At 39.0% G+C, this 27,996-nt stretch overlaps 1 protein-coding gene across 2 annotated transcripts in view; it reads left to right on the plus strand.

Moving 5' to 3' along the window:
- The window catches only part of GABBR2 (gamma-aminobutyric acid type B receptor subunit 2), an 810,498-nt gene that overhangs the window by 168,697 nt on the left and 613,805 nt on the right, over nt 1–27,996 (plus strand). For both annotated transcript variants that reach the window (XM_089687541.1, XM_089687542.1), the window contains exon 2: nt 7,781–7,918. In XM_089687541.1, the coding sequence (XP_089543667.1) occupies nt 7,781–7,918 (138 nt within the window). The remainder of the gene's footprint in view (nt 1–7,780; nt 7,919–27,996) is intronic.

The raw sequence follows: 27,996 nt of genomic DNA on the forward strand, positions 1-27,996 counted from the left end.
CAACTTAAGCGATTTTGTAATTTCTGGCTACTTGCAACTCTCTTCAGCATCAGTTACATGAGTTTGTGAGTACACAGAACCTTGCCACACTTTGGGTAAGGTTGTTTTCTTCTGTTCACTGCAACATGTCTTTTAAAAGACACACAGAGGGCAATCCCAAAGCAATGGGCATTTTACAAGCATTTTTGAAATTGTATCAAGCTCCAGGTGTTTGTTTCCTGGCCTGGGCAAGGGGAATAGAGCAGTTCTAAAGGAAAAGAGGAATTTGGCGGGTGGAAAAATGCACACACTAGTGCTTGAAAAAGGCACATATTGTGCATCTGCAGGTGCTCCCAGCAATGTCTGTGGTCCAAAAACACCTAAATGTGCTGAAAAAAAAAACAAAAAAAAACCCTCATGAACTTTAAAGCTTAGGCTGACTAAACATGCTAGTGTGAACAGGGACAGTTAGAAAGAATTGGATTCTGCATGTTGAGCATAGTAAGATATAGGGGAAAAAAAGCTGCAAAACGTGTGTATAAATGGAGGTTAAGTTAAGTTATGTTTTGCCTCAAGCCTCTATTATTACCTATAATGCAGATTCAGAGCCCTTACAATCCATTCATGAAGAAATTGTATTTGAGCATTAAAGTAAAAAATTATTTGACTTTAGAACCACTTCAAAACATTTCTCTGTAAGGACAGTAAGCAACCTATAGAATCATGTGCTCCCCTGACAATGTAAAGAAGTGTTTTCCCCTTTGAAAGGGTTTTATCAAAAAGTTGTCTCTGCCAACTGTTGACACCAGCCATACACCTTAACAAACATACAAACAGTTTGATGATGTTATTATCTTTAGGAATTTCACTAACAAGCAGGTAGGCTCCCTACTTAGGTCTCAGTGTGAACTATCTAAAGTGACTCTCCATTTTCTGTTGGCAGTGATTTGTCAATCCATATCACTGTGGATCAAATCTATTAAAGGTGATCCATCTATCCCATTGATAAAGCCCCATGTCCTAGAGTTGGATCAAGTATCTGGAGTCCTATGTTTTAGCTGCAATGGTCTCCTATAGACATCAAAACGTATCTCACATGGAGATTATGTCTGTTTAAATGCATAGGACACTTTGGCTTCATGGCTGGGACATTGAGGATGCACCCAAGGATCATCTGATTTACTTCCACTCTGAATCTTTTGTCCGGCATCTTTTTTAACTGTCTCCTCTCATGCATCTTTCCATGTTTGTTTTGGTTCCCTGCACCTTGGTATCTTACTCATGTTACATATCCATTTGTTTGGGATGTTGTATATGCCAGCTTACCCCTACCTATCACTTTTATACTGGTGTCATTGATCATAAAATCCTCTCCTTTATCTAGGAGATCACTGGTCTATTAGGTAGCATCCTTCTTATGTACCTCCCTTTCCGTAAAGTCAGAGGTTAAGGGTTTTCGATTTAATCATTGTCGTACCTTGTCTGTCCAATCTTCCTGTCCCTGAAGTCAAGAGTCAGGTATGATAGTTTTAGGCCTTTACTCCAAGTGTTCAAATGTTTTATTATTCATTGGACATTGATGTACAGCATTGTTTGCTAAGGGCAAATACGATGTTAACTTTACAAGACAATCTGCACCTTGAAAGGGAAATTTTCCTAACGCTTATGAGGTGAAACTCTGCTTACTTTCCATCATCCAAGCGTGTGCAAGCAAAAATGCTGTTTGTTTCTTTACTTTGCATGTGGTTACGTATTCATGCAAACATAAATTAATTAATAGATTCCTGTGTCTTTCAATGGACATTAAAGAAAATAAGGTTTTTGTACTTACCATGAAATCTTCTCCTTGGTGTCCATAGAAGGACACAGTTCCTTCTCCACTGTGTTGTTGACTTTATGTACTGCTTGCTCACAAAACTGAGGAACGACTGTTGAAGAAGGGGTTATAAAGGGGGCTGGTTTAATGTTTTTGTTTGCCAGTCTCCCAACCTCCTGATGGTAGCAACATAACCCATATGTCTAGAATTTACTATATTCCTTTATCTCTAAATGGACTTCAAGAAAAAGATTTTGCGGTAAGTACAAATATCTTAATTTTATTTAGTAAGAAGAAAAAAAATATTTCACGAGTACAGGGTTCAGATAGTTTAATATATCTTCTACTGGCTTTCATCTGTTTCAATAAAAGGTAAGCTTAATGGGCTATTTTAGCTGTCATCCATTCATATTACTGTTGTTATTACTAATTACTTTATGTGACAAATGCAATATAGGTGGCAGGCAAGACAAAGTGTTAAGATTAAATTATTACCTAATGCTAATTTGTTTGAAAGTGGTTCTAACAAAAGACAATAAAATAGATATTCAGCCTTCAGCTATAATTCCCAATGGCAGCTTCACAAGCTGCGCAGGCAGTCTTTTGTTCTTTTTAGAAAATATTCAGTATTATTTCACAGTCTAGATTCAATAAAATCAAAATAAGTTTATTTCCTGCTACTGTCTATTATTCTCAACAGTTCCTTCTCTCCAACTTTTGAATCCCTTGGAGTCTTCAAACATTGGATAGCATCAAAATCAAAAAATCACTTATTCTTTGTTGGCTCACAGAGGATTAAAAACTTATGCCAGGCTCTAAAGATCTGATCATTTACCTTTCCTCAAACTTTTTCTCTACCTGCAGGTTAACCACTTCAACTCAAAACATTTTTACCCCCTTCAAGTCCAGGCCAATTTTCAGCATTCAGCACTGTCACATTCTGAATGACAATTGCTCGGTCATGCAACACTGTACCCAAAATTAAGATTTTTATAATTTTTTCACACAAATAAAAATTTCTTTTGGTGGTATTTGATCACCACTGGGTTTTCTAATTTTGCTATATAAATTAAAAAAAAACATTTTCTTTGCTTAGATTTTGTTATAAAAATTTGCAAATAAATAATATTTCACCATAAATTTAGGCCAAAGTGTATGGTTTGGCAGTGATCATGATGCTGGTGTGGGGTAAGGAAGTAATCAGGATGCTGGTATGGGGTGTGGTGATGACCAGGGCACTGATATGGTGTATGCTGGTGATCAGAATGCTGTTATGCTGTATGGTGGTGATCAGGGAGCTGGTATGGCATATGGCGGTGATCATGGCACTGGTATGGTGTATGGTGGTGATCTGGACACTGGTATTGGTTATAGCAGTAATAAGGATGCTAGTATGGGGTATGGCGGTGATCAGGATGCTGGTATGGGGAATGGCAATGATCAGGGTACTGGTATGGTGTATGGCAGGTGATCAGAGAGCTGGTATGGTATATGGCAGTGATCACGATGCTGGTATGGCATATGGTGGTGATCAGGATGCTGGTATGGCATAAGGCGGTGATCATGCCGCTGGTATGGAGTATGGTGATGATCAGGATACTGTTAGGGCGGTGATCAGGACATTGGTGCGGTGTATGAAGGTGTTTGTGTAAGCACTGGGACAGATGACAGGGGCTGGCTGTATTTTTTTGTTATGGTTACGCTGGGACAGTAATCATGAACACTGGGGCAGTGATCACGGACAGTAGGGCTGGCTGGCACTTCCGTCTGTGAGTGTACAAGCAGCCTGACAGGCTGCTGTACACTCACAGGCTGTAACATCGCTTCTCTGTGGTCTCAGAGTGAGAGCAGAGAGAACCAATCTTTAATTCTACTTTGTATTGTTTACTATGTGACTGCTGTGATTGGACATAGCAATCACATGTAAGATACAGCAATCACATGGTACAATACCATGTGACCACCCAGACACAGCAGTAATGTGATCCGCTGTGTCTGGGTGATACATGGATCACTGGGCTCCCGGGTGTGCTCTCTGTGAGCCGCACAGGAGCCTCTGATGCAGGCTGACATACAGGAACGTTAACCCACTGCTTCCCGTCCACTGTCTATAGGCAATGGGCGGATGGGAAGCAGTTAAACTGATGTTATGATGTTGGTTGTGAGCCTTGGGGGAGATCCTTTAACATTAACTTCTTTTGAGTCTAAATGCAAAAACGATCCCATTCAGTGGGGATGATCTCCTTACTTTATGAAACCTGCACTTCTAAGCAATTGGGTATCCCCGTGTATTATGTTAATTGAGGAACAAGTTCTACAACTGCACATTGATCCTGAACACTGGGACCAAATGTAGGCCACTACCAAAACCTGTTACCATAAGGCCACAACGGTTGAAGCTAATTACAAAGTACTGATGTTGTGGAACATGGTCCACACTAGGCCAGCTCACATCACCCCTAGCATTTCTACATGTTGCTGTAGTAGATGTTCAGAGACAGGCTCTTTTATTCATAGCTGCATCTGGCAGACTTGTCCAGTGGTGCAGTGACTCTGGCAACAGGTGTATGACATAATACACAGTGTTTTCCATTAACTAGTGTCGCTGAACCCACTGGAGGCTCTCCTTAACCCTTTGAGGACCGTAAGATTTTGGAATGCCAAAAGAATCAATTTTTTTGTTTTTAAAGTTCGTACACTTCACTTGCTGTAACTAAGCCATTTCATGAAATAATTGGCAAAAAGCTAGATCCATTTGTTAAGAACTAATATTTTGACTCAAACCAAAAAAAAAAAAAGAGTTTTAAGTTCTTAATCAGATGATACACGCAATTAAAAACATGGGACAAATACGTCCCTTGGTCCTCAAAGGGTTAAATGGAAACCAGAGGGACTGTCTAAATTTCAGTTCATTCTCATGATACATATCCCTACAGCTGCAAAACAGCCTTGCAAAAAACATGACTTGCAAAATATCTATCCGTTTCTGAGGTCATATCTTGAGCAGATTGAACCCTACTTACTGGGAAACTTACTGCTAGGCTTCAGGGCAATATGTACATGTTCTGATGAGTTTGGTAGCTGTGGGTTTACACAAAGTTTAAATCGCCAACTACTGGAGCTATAGAAACAATTATTACTAATATAGCGTACCCGGACCCAGAAGTGGTGCTATCCCCCTGGGCCTGGCTTTCCCCCTTTCCTTCTCCCTTCCTTTTCACCCACCTGCCCTCACTCCTTTTTAACCCCCTCTCCTTTCTACCCTTTCCTCCTCTACCTTTTGGTTCTATCTAGAAAAACGTGACTGCTAGGATAACCTACACAGTATATTTGTGGACTTTGTCGGCACCCTATGAGACCACACTTAATACTATAAAAATGTATAAACTTTATGTGTACGAACAATAAAATGGACACATCATAAGTGAAAGTTTAAAAAGTTTATGAGGAATTTCCCCTAAATACACAACCTCCATACAACATATATACTACATAGTCATAGTATATAACATAAGATATGTTCACATATTATTTAGCTTCAATGGTCAACACATTTCTCATATAGCTTCTTCAGGAGTGTACATTTGAGGAGATAGAACACTAATAACATAAAATATAAAACACATTGAGTGTACAATATCAATAATAGTAATATACACAAAAAATCAACGAAGAAAGAAGAAAATAGGCTCACATGGGTTGGTTCTATTTAGTTTTGCATGACACCTGCAATCTTTACTGAATCACATGACACTTGCATTATGATCCCTGCTGAATGTCTTCTGGAACTCGGTGCTCAGTAAATTGCTCCGCCGTGCACTGTATAGTTGTGTGCAACTTTATCCATGTCAACAAATATCATGCATATGAAATCTCATGCCATGTTTTATGTACCTAATAAAAATTCAATAAAAACCTATTAAACAAAAAAAAAAATAGGTTTCAACATATAGATGCTTAATTATGTAAAACATGAATTTCAGATGACGCTTCCAAACCATTTAAGAACCAAATTGTGCAATACAATCTATTTTGGTATATAAATGGTATATATGTTTTGAACTCAGTCTGATCACCTGATTGGAAGCAGAACCATGCTTCCACCATTGCAGCCTATAGACACACAACACTTGATGCCCTAAGCAATATACTGTACCTCTGCAGGGTCACCTTTATATAAGCCAGCATGAGCTGATTTTACCAAATATGGTAAAGACATACATAATGAATCAGTAGGGACAAGCTGTCTCTTGTTTCTCTGCCACCTATTGGTGCTCTGCTTAATAATGTTCTAAACTTCAACTTTTGGAAAATGGCCATCATCAAGCACACTTTGACATGATGCAAAAATCATAGTTGATTCAATAACTGCAAGATGTCTAAGCCCTGAAGCAGCAAACCAACCCAACATCATAACATTCTCACCACCATGCTTCACGTTTGGCATAACACCACCTGCATCAACAGCAAAAAAGACCCTCGATACCTGAGAATTAAATAAAACTGGTTTCACCGGCAGGAAATTCTAATCAGTGACACCTAATCTGGAATACCTGGTACTAAATGTATGGATTTGAATTGTTGGTAAATGTAGTGAGGTATTTACTTTCTCCACAAATTCATTGTTGTCCCGAACCCAAAGTTTATCTCAATTATGTCAATGAATAAAACCATGTCAGTTGTATGTGTCATTTGTTCAAGTATATAACCTTTATTTACAGGCACTGCTTGAATGAATATCCAATGTCTGTTCAAATATGTTGAAAACATAAAACAGTTACATGGGGTGAATGTATTTTTTTTCACAAAACTGTAAATGTTATAATTATCCATCTCATTTATCAGCCAGATTTCTAAGAAAATAAATATTAAGAATTAGTTTTGGCAGTTTTGTAAAGGGATCTATCACGAGATGGCAAGTAGAAGTTTGGAAATAATCCAGTCATCAAGTGATCTTTAAACTTCTGCTGGCCAAATACACAGACACATTGTATTTGGCAGGCAGACACCTAAGGAACAACTTGAAATGATAGTCTCCCATTAGAACGCTTGAAACCTAGACTTTAGCTTTACAAACCCTTCAATATTGGCTTGAGGATGTGTACACCATGCTAAGGTGCACAACAGATAGCCATAGTCACCTGATACGGAAACTATAAAACATATAATTGCTAGAAGCCATTAAGAATACCACAACACTTTTTTTTCTGTTTTTTTTTCATGTAAATCTCTTCACCAACAAGACAACAGTAAGGTGAGGGTATTAGACAGACCCCTCCTTTTCTACTGTACTGTACTGTTCTACTGTATATCAGAGCCACTACCTACTACCACTTCTCTATTGCTAAGGTCTGTAAACCGTATTGTGGGAGCTGTGTTTGACTTTCCAAGGGGTTTCCTGTATGGAGCAGGTCAATCCAACATTGGGGCCCCCTTCACAAGGAATACATAGCATTATTGTGAACAGTTCCAAAGATAGCCACTGCACTCTATGTGTGAGATAAATGCCCAGGTGGTCACCCACAAAGAAATCCATATAATCCAAAACTGGTTTAGAGGTACTCATGGGTCTTACATAGGAAGAAGGAGGTCTTCCTCCTCCACAAGACCCGTGAGTGCCTCTAAACCAGTTAAGCATTATTGTGATGTAGAGCCACTTAACTTTTTTATTCTTATTGCTTTATCAATAGTATAATGGCACTTTACCTGTTAACAAAATAACATTTCTAATCTTGAAAAAAATACCTTTAACATTCTGTGTGGTGACAGTGGTTAAAAGTCAATAATAACGTATTTTTTTAGGTTAATGTCATGTGAAAACAGTAGGTTGCAATATAAGGCATCTATGCAGAGGCAAAGACAAAATCAAGCATTTCTATAGATGTAGTACATTGCATGTTTCACAGCTGGCATATTTCAACTGTGCTACCAAAGGCTTGCGTTATCTGATGTTTGAATTTGTTTTTTGTTTTTTGTTTTCCTTAGTGTGACAACGCAAGGGGACTAAAATCATTTTATGATGCTATCAAGTATGGACCTAATCATTTGATGGTTTTTGGTGGAGTATGCCCCTCAGTAACCTCTATAATTGCAGAATCTCTCAAAGGATGGAACTTGGTTCAGGTAAGATCCTGGTCATTTATTTTATGAAAAGTTATAAGGATGTCATATATTAGGTATTTTACCATGATGCCTATATTAAATGGGAAACGTTTCTATGATAAAACTAAATTTCAAATGAGCAGACATTTGGCTTATGTAATAAAGACCAGATATGATGTTCAGTGACCTACTGGTTTTAGTTGACTGAATTCAAACTACTGAAAGCTGAATTATGTTTGGTTGTTTTGGGTTGCCCTATTTGTTGTTACCCTGCTTTTGCTAGAGTGTGTTTACAGATGAAGAACTCTTAAAATTATATTTCAGAAAATGCAGATTACAGTAATTTAAAAAAAAGTATTAAGAGATTAACAGGCTCTTTTTTTTTTCAAATGTCGGGGCTTATTCTGCCCTTGTATCTATGCTTTCTATCTGCCGTGTCCCATAAGAACATCATTTTTGCAGGAAAGCAAGTGCACTTAGCTTTGAAATTTGAGAAGGTGGGGCCAGGGTCTGGGGGAGCAGAAAATAATCATGCTAACAATGATGGAATTGCTTTAAACATTTAGAAATTATTACAATTTTGCTTTAAATTAAAATGCCTATAAACATCTCCAAACAAAGTATATTCTCTCATTCTTGTATTTAGCTATATATTGTAATGCAGCTAAAAATGTAGCATAACTAAATACGTTAGAGAAGAAAGTGTTGTTGATGTTAAGAAGTTGATTGATTGATTGGTTTTTATGTGACATCATACATAGAACTTATTTCAGGCATTTTATTAATCACTGCAGCTTTAATACCTTTCTACCCCTTGTGGACCAGAACAATTTTTGCATTTCCACTATGAGTTTATTTATTTAGTGATAACTTTGTTAACTTAAAGTGAAACATCACTCTCCAAATTACCACTTTTTTAATCATTATGATGCTAGAATTAGTAAATAGATAGGAAAGTATATTATATTTTCTTGTTTGAAACTTTTTTTTTTACATTTCTTCAGTTGCTTTCTGGTTTCCATGCCTAGGCAAATGATGTCATACATCCCAGGAGTCTTCAGGAATGGAGAAGGGGAGGAGGAGTTTTTTTTAGCTAAGCACACCCTCCTTGATGCCTAAGCTAAGGGAAGATGAACTAATTGAAGTAAATGTTACTGCCCTTACTCAAGATGGCAGCAGCTAGAAATACTAGGGGATATTTTTTAAAGTGATTTCTCAGCAAATAAAGCATGGAGACATGGATGGATGGGGAAGTTTGCTTTGAATAATAGAATTAAATAGCGTTTTTGGTTTGTGGTGCTCAGAAACAGTGTCATTCTGCTTTTTGGTAGAAATATTTTTTAAAAAATTAATACGTAAGTACATTATTTTTTGTGTGGACAAACTGTGATTCCATTTGGCAACACCGTCTTGCAAAAATTGTTTACATTTCAAAGTAATCAATGATCAAAAATATTTAAAATAATTAAATAAATGTTTTATTTCTAATTTGACCAGTGATAGTTTTCAAAAATAAGTTTTATTATAAAGAAAAAGTACATTTTTTGCTATAATTTGTCTTGTTTGACAGATAAACACTAAAATGATGTTTGTGGTGCAAAGCATAGTAAAATTATTTGCAAAAACAAAGTTTTTTTGGGGGGGGGGGTTATAACGTATATTGTACATCTCTTTATGAGAATCAAATTAAATAACAAAGTGAATAATAATGAAAAAATTTAAATATTATGAGTATAAATATGTAATGTTTCGTTACGTAAAGTCATATGCAGATCAGAGGTCACACCACTTTTCCAAACTGCTGAACTCTGAAAAGCTTCTTAAAACTCTAGTTGTCTGGCTGTTATACTAATCTAATGGCTTCAATAATTTTGGCATCACTAATTTGGCATAAATACTACAATAAGATCAGCAATTCTGGATTTTCTAATCTCTGTGCCTAATACAGATTAGTGGCTGGGATAGTATTGAAGCCTGTCATGGTGAGAAAACTAGTATTTTTAGAAGGCCAACAATTCCACTTCCCAAATGTTTTTCATAAACAGCCACCTTTGGCAAAGTTAGTGGTTTATTCTGCTCAATATATTGTTTTACTATTTAAAGAAAAATATATTCGCACATTTACAGTATGTAACAGAAATAAGTTAGTAAATTTCTATTTGAAATGTATTTAAATACCACTTGTCCTACAGAGGATTTACCCCCCTTTCTGGCCATTTTTTGCGTTACGGCGCTGCGTTTCTTTAACTGACAATTGTGCGGCATGCAACGCTTTACATAAATTAAATTTATGTAATTTTTCCCACAAATAAAGCTTTCTTTCAGTGGTATTTGATTACCTCTGTGTTTTTTATTTTTTGCACTATAAACAAAAAAACCGACAATTTTGAAAAAAAACTATATTATTGACTTTTTGCTATAAAACATATTCTATTAAAAAAAATTTAAAAATCTAATTTCTTCATAAATTTAAGCCAAAATGTATTCTGCTGCATGTCTTTGCTAAAAAAAAAAAATAATACAGATAAGTGTATATTAATTGGTTTATGTGAACGTTATAGCATCTACAAATGGCTGTATAAGAACTGGAATATATATATATATATATATATTTTTTACTAGTAATGTCGGCGATCAGACACTTATAGTGGGACTGCGGGACTGCGGAGGGCATTTTGACACTGGGTGGGAACTGACTAACTGCCACTGACATCCCCAGTAACATTAATACAGTGATCAGTGCTAATGAAAAGCACTGACATTGTACTAATGACACTGGGAAGGAAGGGGTTAACATCTGGAGCAATCCAAGGGTTAACATTGTGATGTGTGCTGTTTTACTTGGGAGACATGCTGCTTTGTATCTCTCTGCTGTGCATATGACGTCCTCTCAGATCATGCCTCGACAGTGCCCACAGGGCCGTGCTGTGGCGAGATCTTTCAGCGGCTGTGTCCTTTGGACACAGCCATTGTCAGATCTGTATGCTGGCCTATTGCCAATACCATGTGACTGCTGTGACCAATCACAACAGGTCACATGACAACTGTAAACAATGGATGGCTTCCTTTCATGCCATCCATTGTACAAAATTGTGTCACTAGCTGAGATTGGTCACAGTGATTACATGGCACAGACTGGGCCAATCACAGCTAACCACAACAAAAAAACCTGCATGAATCGATTTCACTCAGTTAAATGCTTGCTTATAGCAATTAAATTCTTTGATGTAAGCAATCACATGGTGTGAAAAAATACTGATCACTACTATGGTAACATTATGCTACTCTGGATACAGTGTGGTATGAATAAATAATTATAAAAAAAGAGAAAAAACTGTAATTTATTTTTGTACTGTCACCAGTCAGTGCCCCTGATCACTGCCACTCCAGTTATATGATGACACTGTACTGCACTGGCAGTATGAAAAAAAAAAATCTTTTAACTACCTGCCGACCGCAGATAGCCGAATGACGGCTAAACTGCGGCCGGCCAGTTCTGGGTGGACGTCATATGACGTCCCCCCAGAACACGCTCTCCTGGGGCGCGCACCCGGCGATCTCCGTGATCGCTGTGTCCTACGGACACAGCTGATCACGATATGTGGTAAAAGGCCAATCATACCGGCCTTTTACCACGTGATCAGCGGTGTCCAATGACACGCTGATCACAGGGAAATGCAAGTGCCGGTTCTCGGCTGCACTTTCCTCACGCTGTCAGATCGTGAGGAAAGTACTGCCGAGAACCGGCAGTTGTCAGAGCGAGGATTGGCACCGATCATCAGGGCACTGATGATCAGTGCCCTGATGATCGGTGCCCAGCAGTGCCACCCACAAGTTCCGCCCACCTGTGCCCAGCAGTGCGCCCACTAGCTTCACACACCTGTGCCCAGAAGTGCCACCTACCTGTGCCCAGCAGTGCCACCCACCTGTGCCCACCCACCTGTGCCCACCAGTGCCACCCACCTGTGCCCACCAGTGCCACTCACCTGTGCCCACCCACCAGTGCTGCCCACCAGTGCCACCCACCAGTGCAGCCCAGCAGTGCTGCCAGTCAGTGCCACCAGTCAGTGCCCAGCGGTTGTGCCAGTCAGTGCCGCCAGTCAGTGCCCAGCAGTGATGCCAGTCAGTGCTGTCTATCAGTACCCATCATCAGTGTCACCTATCAGTGCCGCCTATCAGTGCCGCCTATCAGTGCTGCATATTAGTGCTGCCTATCCGTGACACCTCATTAGTGCTGCCTATCAGTGCTGCCTATCCGTGCCACCTCATTAGTACTGCCTATCAGTGCCCTTTAGTGCTGCCTATCAGTGCCCATCAGTGCCGCCTATCAGTGCCCATCAGTGCTGCCTCATCAACGCACATCAGTGAAGGAGAAAAATTACCTGTTTGAAAATTTTTATAATAGAAACAAAGAAACTTTTTTTTTTCAAATTTTTTGCACTTTTTTAATTTATAGCGCAAAAAGTAAAGCGCCCAGTGGCGATTAAATACCACCAAAAGAAAGCTCTATTTGTGAGAAAAAAATGATCAAAATTTCTTATGGGTACAATGTTGCATGACCGCGCAATTGTCAATCAAAGTGCGGCAGCGCTGAAAGCTGAAAATTGGCCTGGTAAATAAGGGGGTATAAGTGCCTGGTAGGCAAGTGGTTAATGTCTTAATTTTCCAAAAAATGATGACAAAAAATTAAAACTTCACAAAACTCGCCATACCTCTTACTAAATACATCAGACTGTCTACTTTGCAAAAAGGGGTGATTTGGGGGATACCTGTGCTGTCCTGACATTTTTGGGCCTCAAGAAATTAGATTGCCCGTCAGTACTTCAGGATTGATCGATTTTCAGATGCTGTATATGCCATAGTTTGTGGACTAAATAACTTTCCTACAGACTAAATAATAAATACGGGTTTGTGTTATTTTCACCAAAGAAATGTAGCAGAATACACCTTGGCCTAAATTTATGAAGAACAATTATTTCTTTGCAAAACTTTATTACAGAAACGAAGAAAAGCTTTTTTTTCAAAGTTTTTGGTCTTTTTTCAATAATTTAGCAAAAGAACCCATTGATGATTAAATACCACCAAAAGAAAGCTCTAGCTGTGTGAACAGAATGATAAAAACTTAGTTTGGGTACAGCTTTGCATGGTTGAGCATTTGTCATTCAGAGTGCTGGAGCGTTGAAAGCTGAAAATTGGCATGGGCAGGAAGGGAGTAAAAGTGCCCGGTATTGAAGTGGTTAGGACACACATACAATTATGTTGAGTATAGTCATTAAAAGCATGTTATGCCTTCACTTGTGCACCTCATCTACTGCCAGGAGAACACAATAGCCCAATGGTTGCAAAAAAGAAAATCACACTATCTATGGCCGGCTTAACCACTTAATAGAAGGATTGACAGTAACACAAAAAAATTGAAGGGTTCTAGGTTATGAGACATATACTTGTATGTTGATCCGGACACAAATCATGCTGAAATCATTGATTCACCAGAAAAATTGACCACTTGAGCTTTGACATGTTAATCTTCTTTGTATTAATAAGGTTTATTCAAAATATATGAAATGTTCTAAGTTATAAAAGAAAAATATCTGATTTCAACATTTTGATGTCTATATGTGCAGTACTGTGCACAAGTTTTAGACAGGTATGAAAATGCCTGTGCTTTAAGACATAAATATTTTACTTGTATATTTTCATCAATTTAAAAAATGAAAAAGTGAGTGAACAGAAGGAAAATCTGAATCAAATAAACATTTGAATACCTCTTGGCTTCAAAACATCAATTCTTTTAGGTACACTAATACACATAGTCTTTGAAAGAAATCAGCAATAGTTAGCAGAATGTTTACTATTTGTTTTCAAATTAAATTAAATATTCAAATTTCTATTTGAATTCCTATAATTCATTATACCGGCCAAAATGTTGTTTCTTTATTTCAAATCCATTTAAATTTGTTACTATTGTAATTTGAAAATTTGGATACATCAGAATCTCCGAATAATGAAAATTTCATCCGAATTTCGAATCAGAATGAAACGAACCACACATGTCTAGAAGCTTTACAATCACTTTAAGCCTCATTCACAAGGGCACGTAATTATGTGCATTTATAAGACATTTGTAAATATTTATAAATGCATGTAATGATTTTAAATGATATAATGCACCCTGTGCATTTACTTGCATTTAGATGAATTCAATTTAGCTCAGTACAGAAAAAAATTAAATCTGTGCATCCAGGGGCAGATTAGATACTATGAATGTGTGTAAATGCATATAAATGTATGTTCATTTAAACACAGGAGAAATCGATCTAGAACAGTGGTCTCCAAACTCTGGCACGGGGACCAAATGTGGCCCTTTGCCTGCTTTTATGTGGGCCTTGGGACACTATTTCATCCATTATGTTCAGCAGACTGTGTTCTTCTATTGTTGTGACTTAGATGACGTTCAGAGCACATTTTATGCCCAATTCATGCAAAACTCTACGTAATACCAAGGGGTTCACATACTTTTTCTTGCAACTGTATGTGGCTTATGGCCAAAGTTAAAAAGGCTATAGATAATAAGAAAAGAGCTTTTATTCCATGTAAACATAAAGGAACACTATCAACATTTAAACATTACAAAGAATATAACAGAATATGCAAAAAGGAAATAAAGGCTGCAAAAATTGAAAATGAATGACAGATTGCAAAAGATAGCAGGACCAACCCCAAAAAATTCTTCAAATATATTAATAGTAAAAAGGTCCGGTCCGAGCATGTAGGCCCTTAACAAAATAATTTAGAGTGGGTGACTGGGGACAAAGAGAAGGCAAATTTATTTAATACCTTCTTCAGCTCTGTGTATATAAAGGAGCATGGGGGAGCTCTTATCCATAATGGGCATGGTATTGACACAGTTCCAGATGATCCACATTGGCTCACAATTGATATGATCCAGAAATATTTAGACAGAATAAAGGTGAATAAAGCACCTGGACCGGATGGCATACTCCCATGGGTCCTTAAAGAATTGAGCTCTGTCATTTCAAAGCCATTGAAACAGAAATAATTTGCGCTAGTAAATAAATACAAATGAATACCCCAAAAACAATGATAAATATAAACATAAATAAATAAATAAATAAGTGTCCAAAAAAATGTCCAGAATAATGTGTAAAAATCAATAAAGTCCAAAGGTGAAGCAAAATGTGACAATCCACCACCATATATACTAAATAAACTCACCAGAGCTGAATGCTGATGATAAATCAGCACAAAACGCTAATTGCTCTGGGAGCGATGGTCAGCAGGATGTTGAGCCACTAGTAGATTGATCTCCAGGGGGTGATAATCTGCAGAAACCAGCTCAAAATAACGACGATGTAAAGGAAGCAATGATCTGTAATCGAATATACCACTAAGGACATCCACTTCTCCTAGACTCCACCATATCCATATCCAAAGAGTATTAGGCCAGACACTCGGAAAAGAACAACAACAGCAGCTTCATAGTGCAGGACACACAGCTAATTTGTAAGGTGAAGTCTACAGGCTTGGAAAAATCCATATGTAAATGGGTAGAAAACTGGCTAAAAGATCGTATTCAGAGAGTAGTGATTAATGAATCATACTCTTAATGGTCTGGGGTCATCAGTGGTGTACCCCAGGGTTCAGTGTTGGGACCCTTACTTTTTAATATATTTATAAATGATATAGGGTCTGAGATTAAAAATCCCATTTCAGTCTTTTCAGATGACACCAAGCTATGCAGTGGAATAACGTCCTTACAGGATGTCTCCAACTTACAAGCCGACCTCAATGCACTCTTTAATTGGGCAACTATGTGGCAAATGAGATTTAATGTTGATAAATGTAAGGTTATGCACTTTAGAGTTAAGAATATGCATGCATCATACATACTGGGGGGGTACTACTGGAGGAATCAATAGTGGAGAAGGATCTGGGAGTTCTGGTAGATCACAAGCTTAATAATGGCATGCAATGCCAAGCTGCGGCTTCAAAAGCGAGCAAAATCCTCTCTTGTATTAAAAGAGGTATAGACTCCAGAGAGAGAGATATCATATTACCCCGGTACAAATCATTAGTAAGACCTCATCTGGAATATGCAGTTCAGTTTTGGGCACCAAAAAGAACATTGGGGAACTTGAGAAAGTACAGAGAAGGGCAACCAAACTGATAAGAGGCATGGAGGAGCTCAGCTATGAGGATAGATTAAAGGAACTAAATTTATTCTCTCTTGAGAAGAGGAGATTAGGGGGAGATATGATCAACCTGTATAAATACATCAGTGGTTCATATAGTGAACTCGGTGTAGACCTATTCACCCTGAGGTCATCACAGAGGACAAGGGGGCACTCTTTACGTCTGGAGGAAAAGAAATGTAATCTCCAATTTAAAGAAATTTCATCTCCAAACACGGAAAGGTTTCCTCACAGTGAGAGGTGTGAAAATATGGAATAGGTTCCCTCAAGAGTTGGTTCTGGCCAGCTCAGTGGATTGCTTCAAAAAAATCCTGGATTATTTCTTAGATACACAGAATATAACTGGATACTAACATTTATAGGTAAAGTTGATCCAGGAAATATCCAATTGCCTCGCAGGGGATCAGGAAGGAATTTTTTCCCAGCAGGTGCAAATTGGATCATGCTTTGCTGGGGTTTTTTTTGCCTTCCTCTGGATCAACTGTGGGTATAGGATTATAACTTTTTTTTTTCTATGGTTGAACTGGATGGACTTTTGTCTTTGTTCAGCCAGACTAATTATGTATGTAACTATGTAATTTCTTCTGTGTTTAAGTAAAACAGATACAGAAGACCTGTGTGAATGAGGGCCTTGGCATGAGGGCTACCAAGAACCATGAAAAGTTTGCATGCATTGTTCTTTTGTGTGAATAAAACAACAGGAAGACAGAAAATATTTATTCAACATTTAAAATCCTTTTTCTCGGTTAAATTGTAAAATACTCAAGCCCTTTTGTTTTGGACAGTGTTTTTTATTGCTCACTGTACAAGTAACTTTTCTTACACCTAAAAACAAAATTGGATGAAATTACGCTTTTAGACTCAAGTAAAAGCTAACTACCTTTGTCAATATTAGCAGAGATTTCTTATTAAACACTCTGGTCTACACCTGTTTGTTTTCATGCAATGGACAGAATTGTCCTCTTTAATGAAATGCTATTCTATGACATAGTGAATGGTGGCATCTAATGTATAATGTATGCACTACTTAAAAGCCTTTCGTAATGTATACTCAAACATTACATTACATTTTACTCTGCAAGTTAGAAGTTTGCCTTTAGCTATGCCAACGGGCTTTCAGCCTTCCAGGCTTAACTTCTAAACATATAAATGCCTTTTGACATAAACTAAGAACAGGTACTTGCATTCAGGCAAAATGGAAATTTTATTAATGCATTTACTTTATAAAGTTTGGGCATTCCTAAAGCTGAGGCAAATTTGTATTCATTAAATACGGTGTGTGGAAATGTGGCAAAACTGTGTCTAACATATTTATAGATAAATACTGTAAAATATGCAATTCCAACACATCTCACAAATCAGTGCACATTTAGGGCTCATGTACACTGCAGATCAGGGGCGGACTGACAACTCATCGGGCCCCCGAGCAATAGAGGATCATGGGGCCCCTGTGTCCTTGCCCAAACTCAAAAAAGCCTATAAAAAAGGTACCAGGGGCATCTCAGGGGGCCCCCTTCTGACCCCGGGCCCTCGGGCAGTGCCCGAGTTTTCAAATGGTCAGTCCGCCCCTGCTGCAGATGATAAACTCACGTTTAGGAGCTGTTCAGCATTTTTTTCAGCAGCCCTTAAACGCACCCTAATGTTTTCCTATTTGTCCATGTACACATTGCTGTTTACAGTCGTTTACAGGCAGTTGAGTTTACAGTCGTTTTTTTTTAATGCAAAAAAATTGTAGTAGATTTTATCAGCGTTTCAAACACAAAACGTTTGTAAACTTGTGTAAAAGTGGCTAAACGCAGCTAATCGTGTTTACCGGTCTTCCATTTCCAGATGCTCTCCAGAGCCTTTTTTCATCATTAAAAATGCATGCAAAGCGTTTTCCCAGTACTCAAATGGACCTAGCACACCATTGCATGAAAAAAAAAATATGTTAGACACTGCTGCAATAAATTCTGCACAGAAATGAGCTGGAACACATCCAAATACCACAAAAAAAAAGACAGCTAATCTCAACAAATACTGCTTTCTCTGCTTCTGCTCTCTCTATTTCTCTCATAATGTCTGAAATAGTTAATTTTTTAATGTTTTTCAGTGCATTCTGGGCATTTTGGAAGGTCTCCTGAGGTTATCTTTAAAAAATGCTTCTAAACACAATAGACGCGCATAAAAGCGCATGAACGCGGTATTCTAACGCGGCTAAACAGACTTTTTTAACCTACATTTTCCAGCAGTCAGTTTCCATCATTCAGAAGTGTCCCGTGTACATGGGGCGTTAGTTGGAATGCTTCATTAGGATTCATATATTACTGTATTAGACTCTTTAATACCTTTGGTTATTGTGCATGCCTGGATTGTTTACATTACACATTCTAGTGTGGGCTGTCAGCAGTTTTGTACAGACACACTGGGGGTGAATTAACCATCTCCAGAAGATTTACCCCTTTTCCTGACCAGGCCATTTTTTGTGTTACGGCGCTGTATTACTTTAAATGACAATTGCCCAGTCATGCAACGCTGCACCCAAATGAAATTTACATCCTTTTTCCCACAAATAGAGCTTTCTTTCAGTGATTTGATTGCCTGTGGGTTTTTCTTTTTTGTGCTATAAAAAAAAGACCCACAATTTTGAGAAAAAAACTATATTTTTGACTTTTTGCTATTAAACATGTCCAGTAAAAAATTTAAAAATCATAAATTTATGCCAAATTATATTCTGCAACATGTCTTTGCTAAAAAAAAAAAATCTAATATGTGTAAATGAATTGCTTTATTTGAAAGTTACAGTATATCATTTACAAATGGCGGCATATATACTGGGATTTTTTCTTTTCTTTTTGCTAGTATTGGCGGTAATCAGTGACTTATAGTGGGACTGTGATGGGCATTCTGACACTGGGGGGAACTGACTTGGTGTCACTTACATCCCCAGTGACACCAATACAGTGATCAGTGCTAATAAAAAGCACTGACACTGTACTAATGGCAGGAAGGGGTAACATGTGGGTGATGAAAGGTTTAACTGTGTGCTGTGTGCCGTTTTACATAGTATCCTGTGTGTCTGCTTCACTGTAAGCACAATGCTTTGTATGGCTACAAAGGGCCCCCTACCCGGAACTTCAAACTCATGTATATATACGTGATTTTGTGCATCCGTGCCACCCTGTAGCTGTACTTCTGCTATAGGGCGGACGGGAAGTGGTTAACAAAGAGTGACTCAGTTACTAAACTGAGAAAATGAAGCAAATCTTGTTTCTAATTAACCAAAGGGGCGCAAGCTCCATTTTCTGTGCTGTGTCTGTATCAGAAAAGGCATAGAAAAAGTAAATCTAGAGCTGCTTGTTCTGGCTTCTTCTGACCAGCTTCCCTTTACCAGTTGAGAGCAAAAGGGAGGAATGCTGTTAACCCTACATTTACTGGTGGGAATATAGACAGGGAAATAATTGTCTCTGTTTTTCTGCAGGCTCTGCCCAGGTAGCATGTTTACTGCAGAGAGGTTACCAGCACACAGTTCACAATCCATATGCCAGATCCAATCTGAAGGGAATCTGTGGCAGTTTTCTATATTGAAAACTACTGCAATCCATTGTTAATTAGACACAAAATTTGCACCAGTTTCTATTTCTTTCTGAAGTGCAGACAGAGCTGATAAGTAGGTCGGTCTGCTTTGTCAATGGGCCATACTTTATTAGTTCCAGTTTTTTACACCATTATAATGGTGCCGGCAGTTTTGGTAATTCCCCCCACTGACTTTTCAGATTCTGAAAGATTCTGACAGTTGGTGATATCAGAACTGGGAGGGGGGTTGGGGGGCAGCTGCAGCTATTGGAATCAGGAAGCCACCACCACTTCTGGAAGTGTCAGAGCTAGCAGGAAAAAAAAGAAAAGCTTCCATAAAAATGTGGGGACATATTAACAACAGTAAGGTGGCTTTATAAACTTTTAAACATGCACATACATTAACAAGTTATGTTAATAAGAAACAGTAGTGCCACTTCTGTTTCTAAAATATGCAAGGATTAGCAGCCTGTCTGTTCTCCCTCTCAATTACGGATGAGAGCCATTCATGGATAGTTAAATAGTTGGTAAGACTGAATAAACACACCAATCCATTCAATTTAATATGGACGGACCATAGTCCATGCTCTGTCCATAACAGTATCTTCCCTGCTTCTTCTCTCCTCTCCTGCCATTGATTGGTAATGTTTAAACTAAACTTCCACTTTAAGTCTGCCATTTACAGAGTGGTGAAACTTAAAAGTGAACGTATGGTGCCCTGCATGGCTATGTGGCTGTTTAAGGCCTCATGCACAGTGGACATTTTCTTTAACTCTCCTAGGAGACTCCTCCTGGCAGCAGCATTTTGGCCAAAAAAAGCCTGAAGCTTGTAAAAAATGTGTAACGCATTTTGCTCTGTTTACTGGCATTTACCCCTGTAAAGTGTTTGGGAATTTTTTCATTTAATCGGCCAGAAAATATAATTTATTCTGGCCATTAAAATAAATAAACTCTCAAATGCTAAACGCGCCGAGCTTTAATGCGTGTTTAGATGTGTTTGCACATGCCAAGCATTTTTTCTGCCAAAACTCTTGCTCCAAATTTGGTCATGACCATATTTGATCAATGACACAATTCAAGATTCCCCAATGACTTGTTTATACTTTGAAACAAAAGAGTGGGAAGCAGCCATTTAGTGGCAGCAGTAATAGATCGGTAAATTAATAATTTTTGGCTGTATCAGCCAGAGGTTTGAGTGGGTGAAAAAACTAGCTAAATCCAGATGCTTTGTTAACCCATTCATCAAACTGTGAACAGGCTAGGTTTGGATATGCAATGCATGGTCAACCTGAACCCAAAGCTCATTCCTATTTCCAATACACATGAGCAGGATTAGTTGTTCGTTTGGGATGTACAGAAACTGAGAAGGAATGGCAGCAGTGGAGGTAAGGATTCATGGCACATTTCACACCAATTAGTTCATTCCTACCAAATAATCATGATTCATTTAGGTGCGTTGCTTTAATACCCATTGTTATACATTGGCACCAATCCAACTGACAATATTGGAAATATGAAGATTAGTATACCAGAAATGCAGCAGGCTCTTTTTTTAATGGTGCTCACTACAGGAAATTTTTGTAAATGTCCTACCTAAAATAACATTTCTTCTGTTCATGCATATTTCCTTAGCTGGAAAATGTAGCAACACGCATGAAATTGCCTAAATAGATGATGAGCCACCTATGGAATGATGTTGCAAAAAGCTTTACATTTTAATACAACTTTAACATTGAGTTTGAAAGGAAATAGATGTGCTAGGTAGAGGTAGCAGGTCCTTCAGTTAAAATGCTGGCATCATGAATTTTGTTTAGGTCACAGTCCAGAGTATTACATTTCTGTATGGATATACATTACTGTTCCACACCCTTGGGATTTGAAGTTCTGTAAAGCAACTCCAAAATAATTTATGTTAAGGCCTTTACAACAGAAATAAGTCAAGAGGGAAATTTGTTTAGTTAAAGGGAAACTCCACTTTCACAGGCAAAAATACCAAATAAAAAAATAATATTGTATATACAATTGCTACATAAGTCATATTGTAATTGAATTTTATTAAAAATTACCTTTCCTTTTCAATCTGCAGTGTTGTAATTTACTGTAAAATGCAATGCAATATGACAACATGGACGTGTACGCCTCCAGAAATTTAATTTTCTGCTTGCGTGATTGGCTTACTGATTTTCCCAGAAGTCTGCACTAGGATACTGTACAAGTCAGATTTTGGGCACCATGCAACAAAAATTTAATATTTGGTGAGATACTCTCAAAGAGAAATCACATCTAAAGGGATTCAGACCCTGCCACTTTCTTCATTAGAACTCATTCATATTCACTTTGCACATGGACTAGGACAAACAGCTATTTCTTCGGAATAACAAAAGGTAGGAATCTGCAACAAAGTTACTACTTGACCTCTCTGCGGCTTTTGATACGGTTGACCATCCCCTCAACCCTCTGCTCTCTCCTGGTCCTCCTCCTACCTATCGCAGCACTCCTTCAGTTTTACCTATAACGCTGCCTCCTCCTCTTCACTCCCTCTTTCTGTAGGGGTCCCTCAAGGTTCTGTCCTTGGACTCCTTCTCTTCTCCATCTACACTTCTTCCCTTGGTCACTTGATAAACTCCCATGGCTTTAAGTACCATCTCTATTCTGATGACACACAAATCTATCTTTCTACCCCTTCTCACCCCTTCAGTCTCCTCTCGCATTACTAACCTACTAAGTGACATATCGGCATGAATGTCACTCCACTTCCTCAAACTCAATCTTTCCAAAACTGAGCTCTTGGTATTCCCCCCATCCCGTGCCCCTTCCCCTTACTTCTCCATAAAGATCAATAACACAATCATCAGTCCCTCCCCTCATGCCAGGGTACTAGGTGTAATCCTAGACTCCCATCTGTCCTTTGTCCTAACCGTTCTGTATCTGCCACCCCTCTCTGCCAATCCCTCCACTGGCTTCCCATTGCCCAACGGATAAAATTCAAAACATTAACAATAACGTATAAAGCCATTTATAACTCTGCCCCAAATTACATCAACGATCTTGTCTCCAAATATCACCCAAACCGTACTCTCCGCTCCTCGCAACACCTCCTGCTCTCTAGCTCCTTTGTCTCCTCCTCCCATGCTCATCTCCAGGACTTTTCCAGAGCTTTCCCCATCCTCTGAAACTCTCTACCCCAATTTATCAGACTATTGCCTACTCTGCTCACTTTTAGGCGATCTCTGAAAACCTATCTCTTCAGGGAAGCCTATCCTGCCCTCAGCTAATACTGGAATATTCTACTCTTCCAACCAGTCCATCCCCCACAGTTACTACCTTTTGTACCACTAGCCCCTCCCTCCTAGATTGTAAGCTCCAAGGAGCAGGGCCCTCCTTTCCCTCTTGTATTGAACTGTATTGTTGCTGTATTGTCTCCTGTTCTATTGTAAAGCGCTAAGCAAACTGTTGGCGCTATATAAATCCTGTATAATAATAATAATAATAATAATAAAAGCATTGCAGTGTACATAGATTACCCAGAAGGGATTTGTTTTTTCTCAACAAAAGTGGATTTGGCTTTTAACCTCCTACAGCCCGGCTTATAGTAATATGATAGCCAAGCAGGTGCTCTGCTTTTCTGGGTGGACATCACATGAAGTCTTCTCAGGGTCAAGCCTCACTCACGCCCTACTGCCAGGCGCAGTGGTGCAATCAGTCACCCGTTGTGTCCACCGAAAGCTCTATTTGTCTAACAAAATGATAAAAATGTCATATGGGTACAGTGTTTCATGACTACACAATTGTCATTCAGAGTGTGACAGCGCTGAAAGATGAAATTTGTCCTGGGCAGGAAGGGGGTGAAAGTGCTCGGTATTGAAGGGGTTATGGATAACACTGAGTCTGCGAAATGTTGCTGTTCACTAAAGCAAGGTTTGCCCAATTTCCCCTATAGTAGCCTTTCACAGATATGATCAGGTATGCCATATTATATAATTGTGGGGAAAAGTACCTTGTATTGTCTATAATTCCTGGTATTGGTATGCTGATAGCAGTCTACATCTGTGTGCAGGTTTTTCGCACTTTCTTCTTAGGCAGTGTTTCAAATTTAGCTGATTTAGACTGGGCAGCTATATGCACCAGGATCCCAGGAGTATTGTTCAAAGAACATTACTTGCACCTTTACAAAGGAGAAGCTGTGTTTCTTCTTTGTTTTTTCAATAGGACCTCTAAATGGTTGGAAATGATATCCAATGTTCTGTTTTGAGTATAATAACAGTGCAGAAGGTTGATTTTAAAGCTGCTATTTGCTTTCTCCATTTGAGCATAATTTGTTAATAGGCTGTATCTTTGTTTTACCATATCCTTCTCACTATGCATTAAGTGACTATTTCTCTTTGATACTAGAACAGACCCTGTTATTTCTTATTGCATAATTAAGTTTTTTATGTTTGGTTAGAATTATTCTTGAGATTTGTGAACTGGTATATTGTATTCTTGTAGAAGAACCTTTCCTTGTTTTTTGCTATCTAGAAACTTATCTTAGTTTGTTAATAGCTTAAAAAAGAATTTTTTTTTTTTTCTCCACCATTTATACTCACTTGGTGGATGCAGCATCATATTGATGTTGCATCTGTTCCCTGCTGCCTCTAAGTGTAAGAACTCATCACTCACATGACCGCTGATCGCTGAGTACTCACAGCCACTGTGAGCAAAGAGCGGTGGCTGTCAGTCACCGCTGGTTGCTCTGCCCCCTTCCCCCCCAGCACTTACTGAAGCACTGGCCGTGGAGGGGGGAGGGAGTGGCTGGTTCAGGCTCTCAGCTGTTCTAGACTCTGGGGTGGATCCTAACTTCAAAGACTTTCCCCAGCCTAGACCGGCTGAGTGACAAAAGAGCTTTGGCTGTACTTCTCCTTTAACCACCTTCCATCTGGCCATTGTCACTTCTGACATCATTGCTTACTACGTGTGAAATCTGTGAATGATCACAGAGGTCACATGGTACTAGGCTATTCACCACAGCCTTGTACCATGTGACAAGCTGTGACCAATCACAGCTCACACAGTAGTTCTCAAAGGCTGCAAGAATGCAGTCAGAGAGAAGGAGAAATGATTGCTTTTACAGCCTTTATGGGTATGTGTAAAAAAAAAAAAATCTTCATCAACCACCACAAGTAATACAGTGTCACCATGGTGACACTGTACTGCTAGGGTGACAGTATGTAAAAAAAAAAACATAAATAATAATATAAAAATGTAAAACTATTGCTTAAAAATTATAATTTTGGGTTATAAAATAATTTGGGATATTTTTTCTTTTTACTAAAAAAATAACAGAATAAATTTTAGCCAAGATTTATGATGAAATATTATTTATTTGCAAAATTTTATAAGAAAAACACGACTTTTTCATTTACATTGAAAAAAAAATAAAAATCCCAGTGGTGAATAAATACCACCAAAATAAAACTTTATCTGTCTCAAAAAAATGCTAAAAAATTCATATGGGTACAGTGTTGCATGACCGCGCAATTGTCATTCAATGTGTGATAGCACTGAAAGCTGAAAATTGGCCTGGACAGGAAGGGGGTAAAAGTGTCTGGACTTGAAGTGGTTAATATAGGTTTTATTGTAGGATGAAAGTTGTAGTTGTCTTGTAGTCTGGATCAAGATTTATATAGTAGAAGCAGGCTATAAATGTTATGATAATCACAAATATTCCTTTTTTTGTTTCATAATAAAAAATATTCATACTGTAAGACAAATTGTGATTGCATTGCCAAGCCAATCTTCTGGAAGTAGGTGTCACGGCAAACTGTGAATCAGGATACACTGCATTAGTGATAACTGATCATGCACACAATACAAATGGGGATTTTACAGCTAAATTCCTTATCTGCATACCACTGAATCTGCAGTGAATGTATTGACAGTTAACGAGGGGGAACAAATAAGTAGATCGTATATAGGAATCAATATTGTATAATGAATAAAAATCGAAGGTTTTATAACTAATATAAACAATCTGATAAGCAATCAATGGCCAATGAGAAGCAGAGCAATCTTTTGCCAGTTAATAACTATATCCCCTGGTCACTGATTGCAGCAGCTATTTTTTTCTTGTTCCCTCGTGTAATTTGACGTAATGTATATGTTTTGGTAACATATGTGTGCTTGTCTTTGAAAGGGGAGATTATGGAAAACATATCTGGCTCTGATTTTGTTAGAAGGAAACAATAAAAAATCAACTCAAATAATCCTTCCTTGTCAGTTGCTACTTTGCCTGAGAGTGATCTGGCAGGAGTGTCAGTACTGCTTAAAGACATGGTAATCAACTCCAGACCTATAGAAAGTTACCCATATTATTATTATTATACAGTATTTATATAGCTCCAGAAAGGTTTGCTCAGCGCTGTACATTATAGTGGGGGGACAGAACATGAGACAATACAGTAACAAGACAAAACACGAAGGGTTCTAGGGCCCTGCTCTTTCGAGCTTACAATCTAGGAGGGAGGGGAAAGTGGTACAGGAGGAGGAAGTGGCTGTGGGGGATGTAGTGGTAGGAGGAGTGGAGGAGATCGGCTGTTAGCTGAGGGTGAAGTAGGCTTCCCTGAAGAGATGAATTTTCGGGGTGACAGGTGAGGAGGGTAGGTGACAGTCTGATGGATTGGAGTAGTGAGTTCCAGAGGATGGGGGAAGTCCTGGAGAAGTCCTGCAGTCGGGCATGGGAGGTGGAGACCAGGGAGCTAGAAAGTAGGAGGTCTTGTGAGGAGTGAAGAATACAGGCTGGGTGGTATTTGGGTATCAGGTCGGTGAGGTAGTTTGGGGCAGCGTTATGAATGGCTTTGTATGTCAGTGTTAGTAGTTTGAATTTAATGTGTTTAATGCGATCGGGAGCCAGTGGAGGGAATGACAGAAGGGGGTGGCAGAAGAGGAGCGGTTGGTAAGGCGGATGAGTCTGGCCGCTGAGTTCAGGATGGCCATTAGCTTTGGCGGTTAGCAGGTCATTAGTGATTTTGAGTAGGGCGGTTTCGGTGGAGTGTAGGGATGGAAGCCAGACTGTAGTGGATTGAGGAGGTTGTTGTCAGTGAGGTGGGCGCTTAGGCGATTGTAGACTAAGCGCTCAAGGAGGTTGGATGTAAATGGCAGCAGGGAGATGGATCTAAGGTTGTTAAGGTCGGTGGGGTCCAGGGAGGGTTTTTTGAGTATGGGGGTGATGTGCGCGTGCTTTAGGGGGGAGAGGAATGCACCAGTAAAGAGGGAGAGATTAAAGATGTGGGTGAGGAAGCGTAGGATGGAGGAGGAGGGTGCCTGGAGGAGTTTTGTGGGGACATGGTCAAGGGGGCAAGTGGTGAGGCAGGCTTCTGAGAAGACCTTGGTGACCTCCTCAGTGGCGGCAAGGCTGAAGGAGCGGAGTGTTGGGGAGGTTATAGTGTGTGGGATGTTAGATGTGGTGGGGGGCAGGGCGGATGCGAGGTCAGAGGAGGGGAGAGTTGGTGGAGATATAGTGGGAGGGAGGCTAGGTGGGGAGGTAGGTTGAGCATTGGTGATGTCTTTACGGATTGCGTCGATCTTATTTTGGAAGTGCTTGACAATCTCGTGGGAGGTGAGTGAGGTACTGGGTGGGGGTGGGTAAGGAGAGAGTAGGGAGTTTAAAGTGGAGAAGAGCCAGTGAGGACTGGAGGAGAGGGTGTTAATGAACACCCATATTGAACAGCAATCATCTCAAGTCCCTGGATACATAAAGCACAAAAAGTCCTTGGACAGGTTGATAAAGGGCTTTTCCAAAGTCACTGAAATGAGCAATAGTTTGACAAATACATATTTTTTATAATACATATTATACTAAGAATCCTAATTCTGATTGGATCCTCAAGTGAAGACAGAACTCAAAACGAGGCATCATAGTGGGTCAGTTACTAATGGAACCATTTTTGCATCCACCTATCCAGTCTCTGTTCAGTTTAAAATACAGGCAAACTTTCCAACAAGCAAACATCAGTAAAAGTACAAAGAAGACACCAAAGTACCAGAATGTCAGGTCCATTTTTTTAGTCTGGGGTGACCAAAATTTTGAGGGGCGCTCATGCCAATATGAACCAGATTTCCAAAGCATTGCCATGGACTGGTAAGGTTGCACATCACTGCGATGGACCAATAGTTAGGCTTAACTAGGTGGGGGAGAGCAAGACCAAGAAAGCTGATCAGAATTTTCAATTTGTGTACCAATCCACCTTAGGGCTTGAGACTTATGACTTCTTACATAAAGTCACCTAGAGCTGTGTGATAGGTGGTTCCATTGGTGATTTATTTACTTTATTTTCCGGGGGCCCCATGAGTTGT

This window comes from Staurois parvus, unplaced genomic scaffold (assembly GCF_062004578.1).
Source record: "Staurois parvus isolate SC_StPar_1 unplaced genomic scaffold, SC_StPar_1.0 ptg000429l, whole genome shotgun sequence".
Taxonomy (NCBI): Eukaryota; Metazoa; Chordata; class Amphibia; order Anura; family Ranidae; genus Staurois; species Staurois parvus.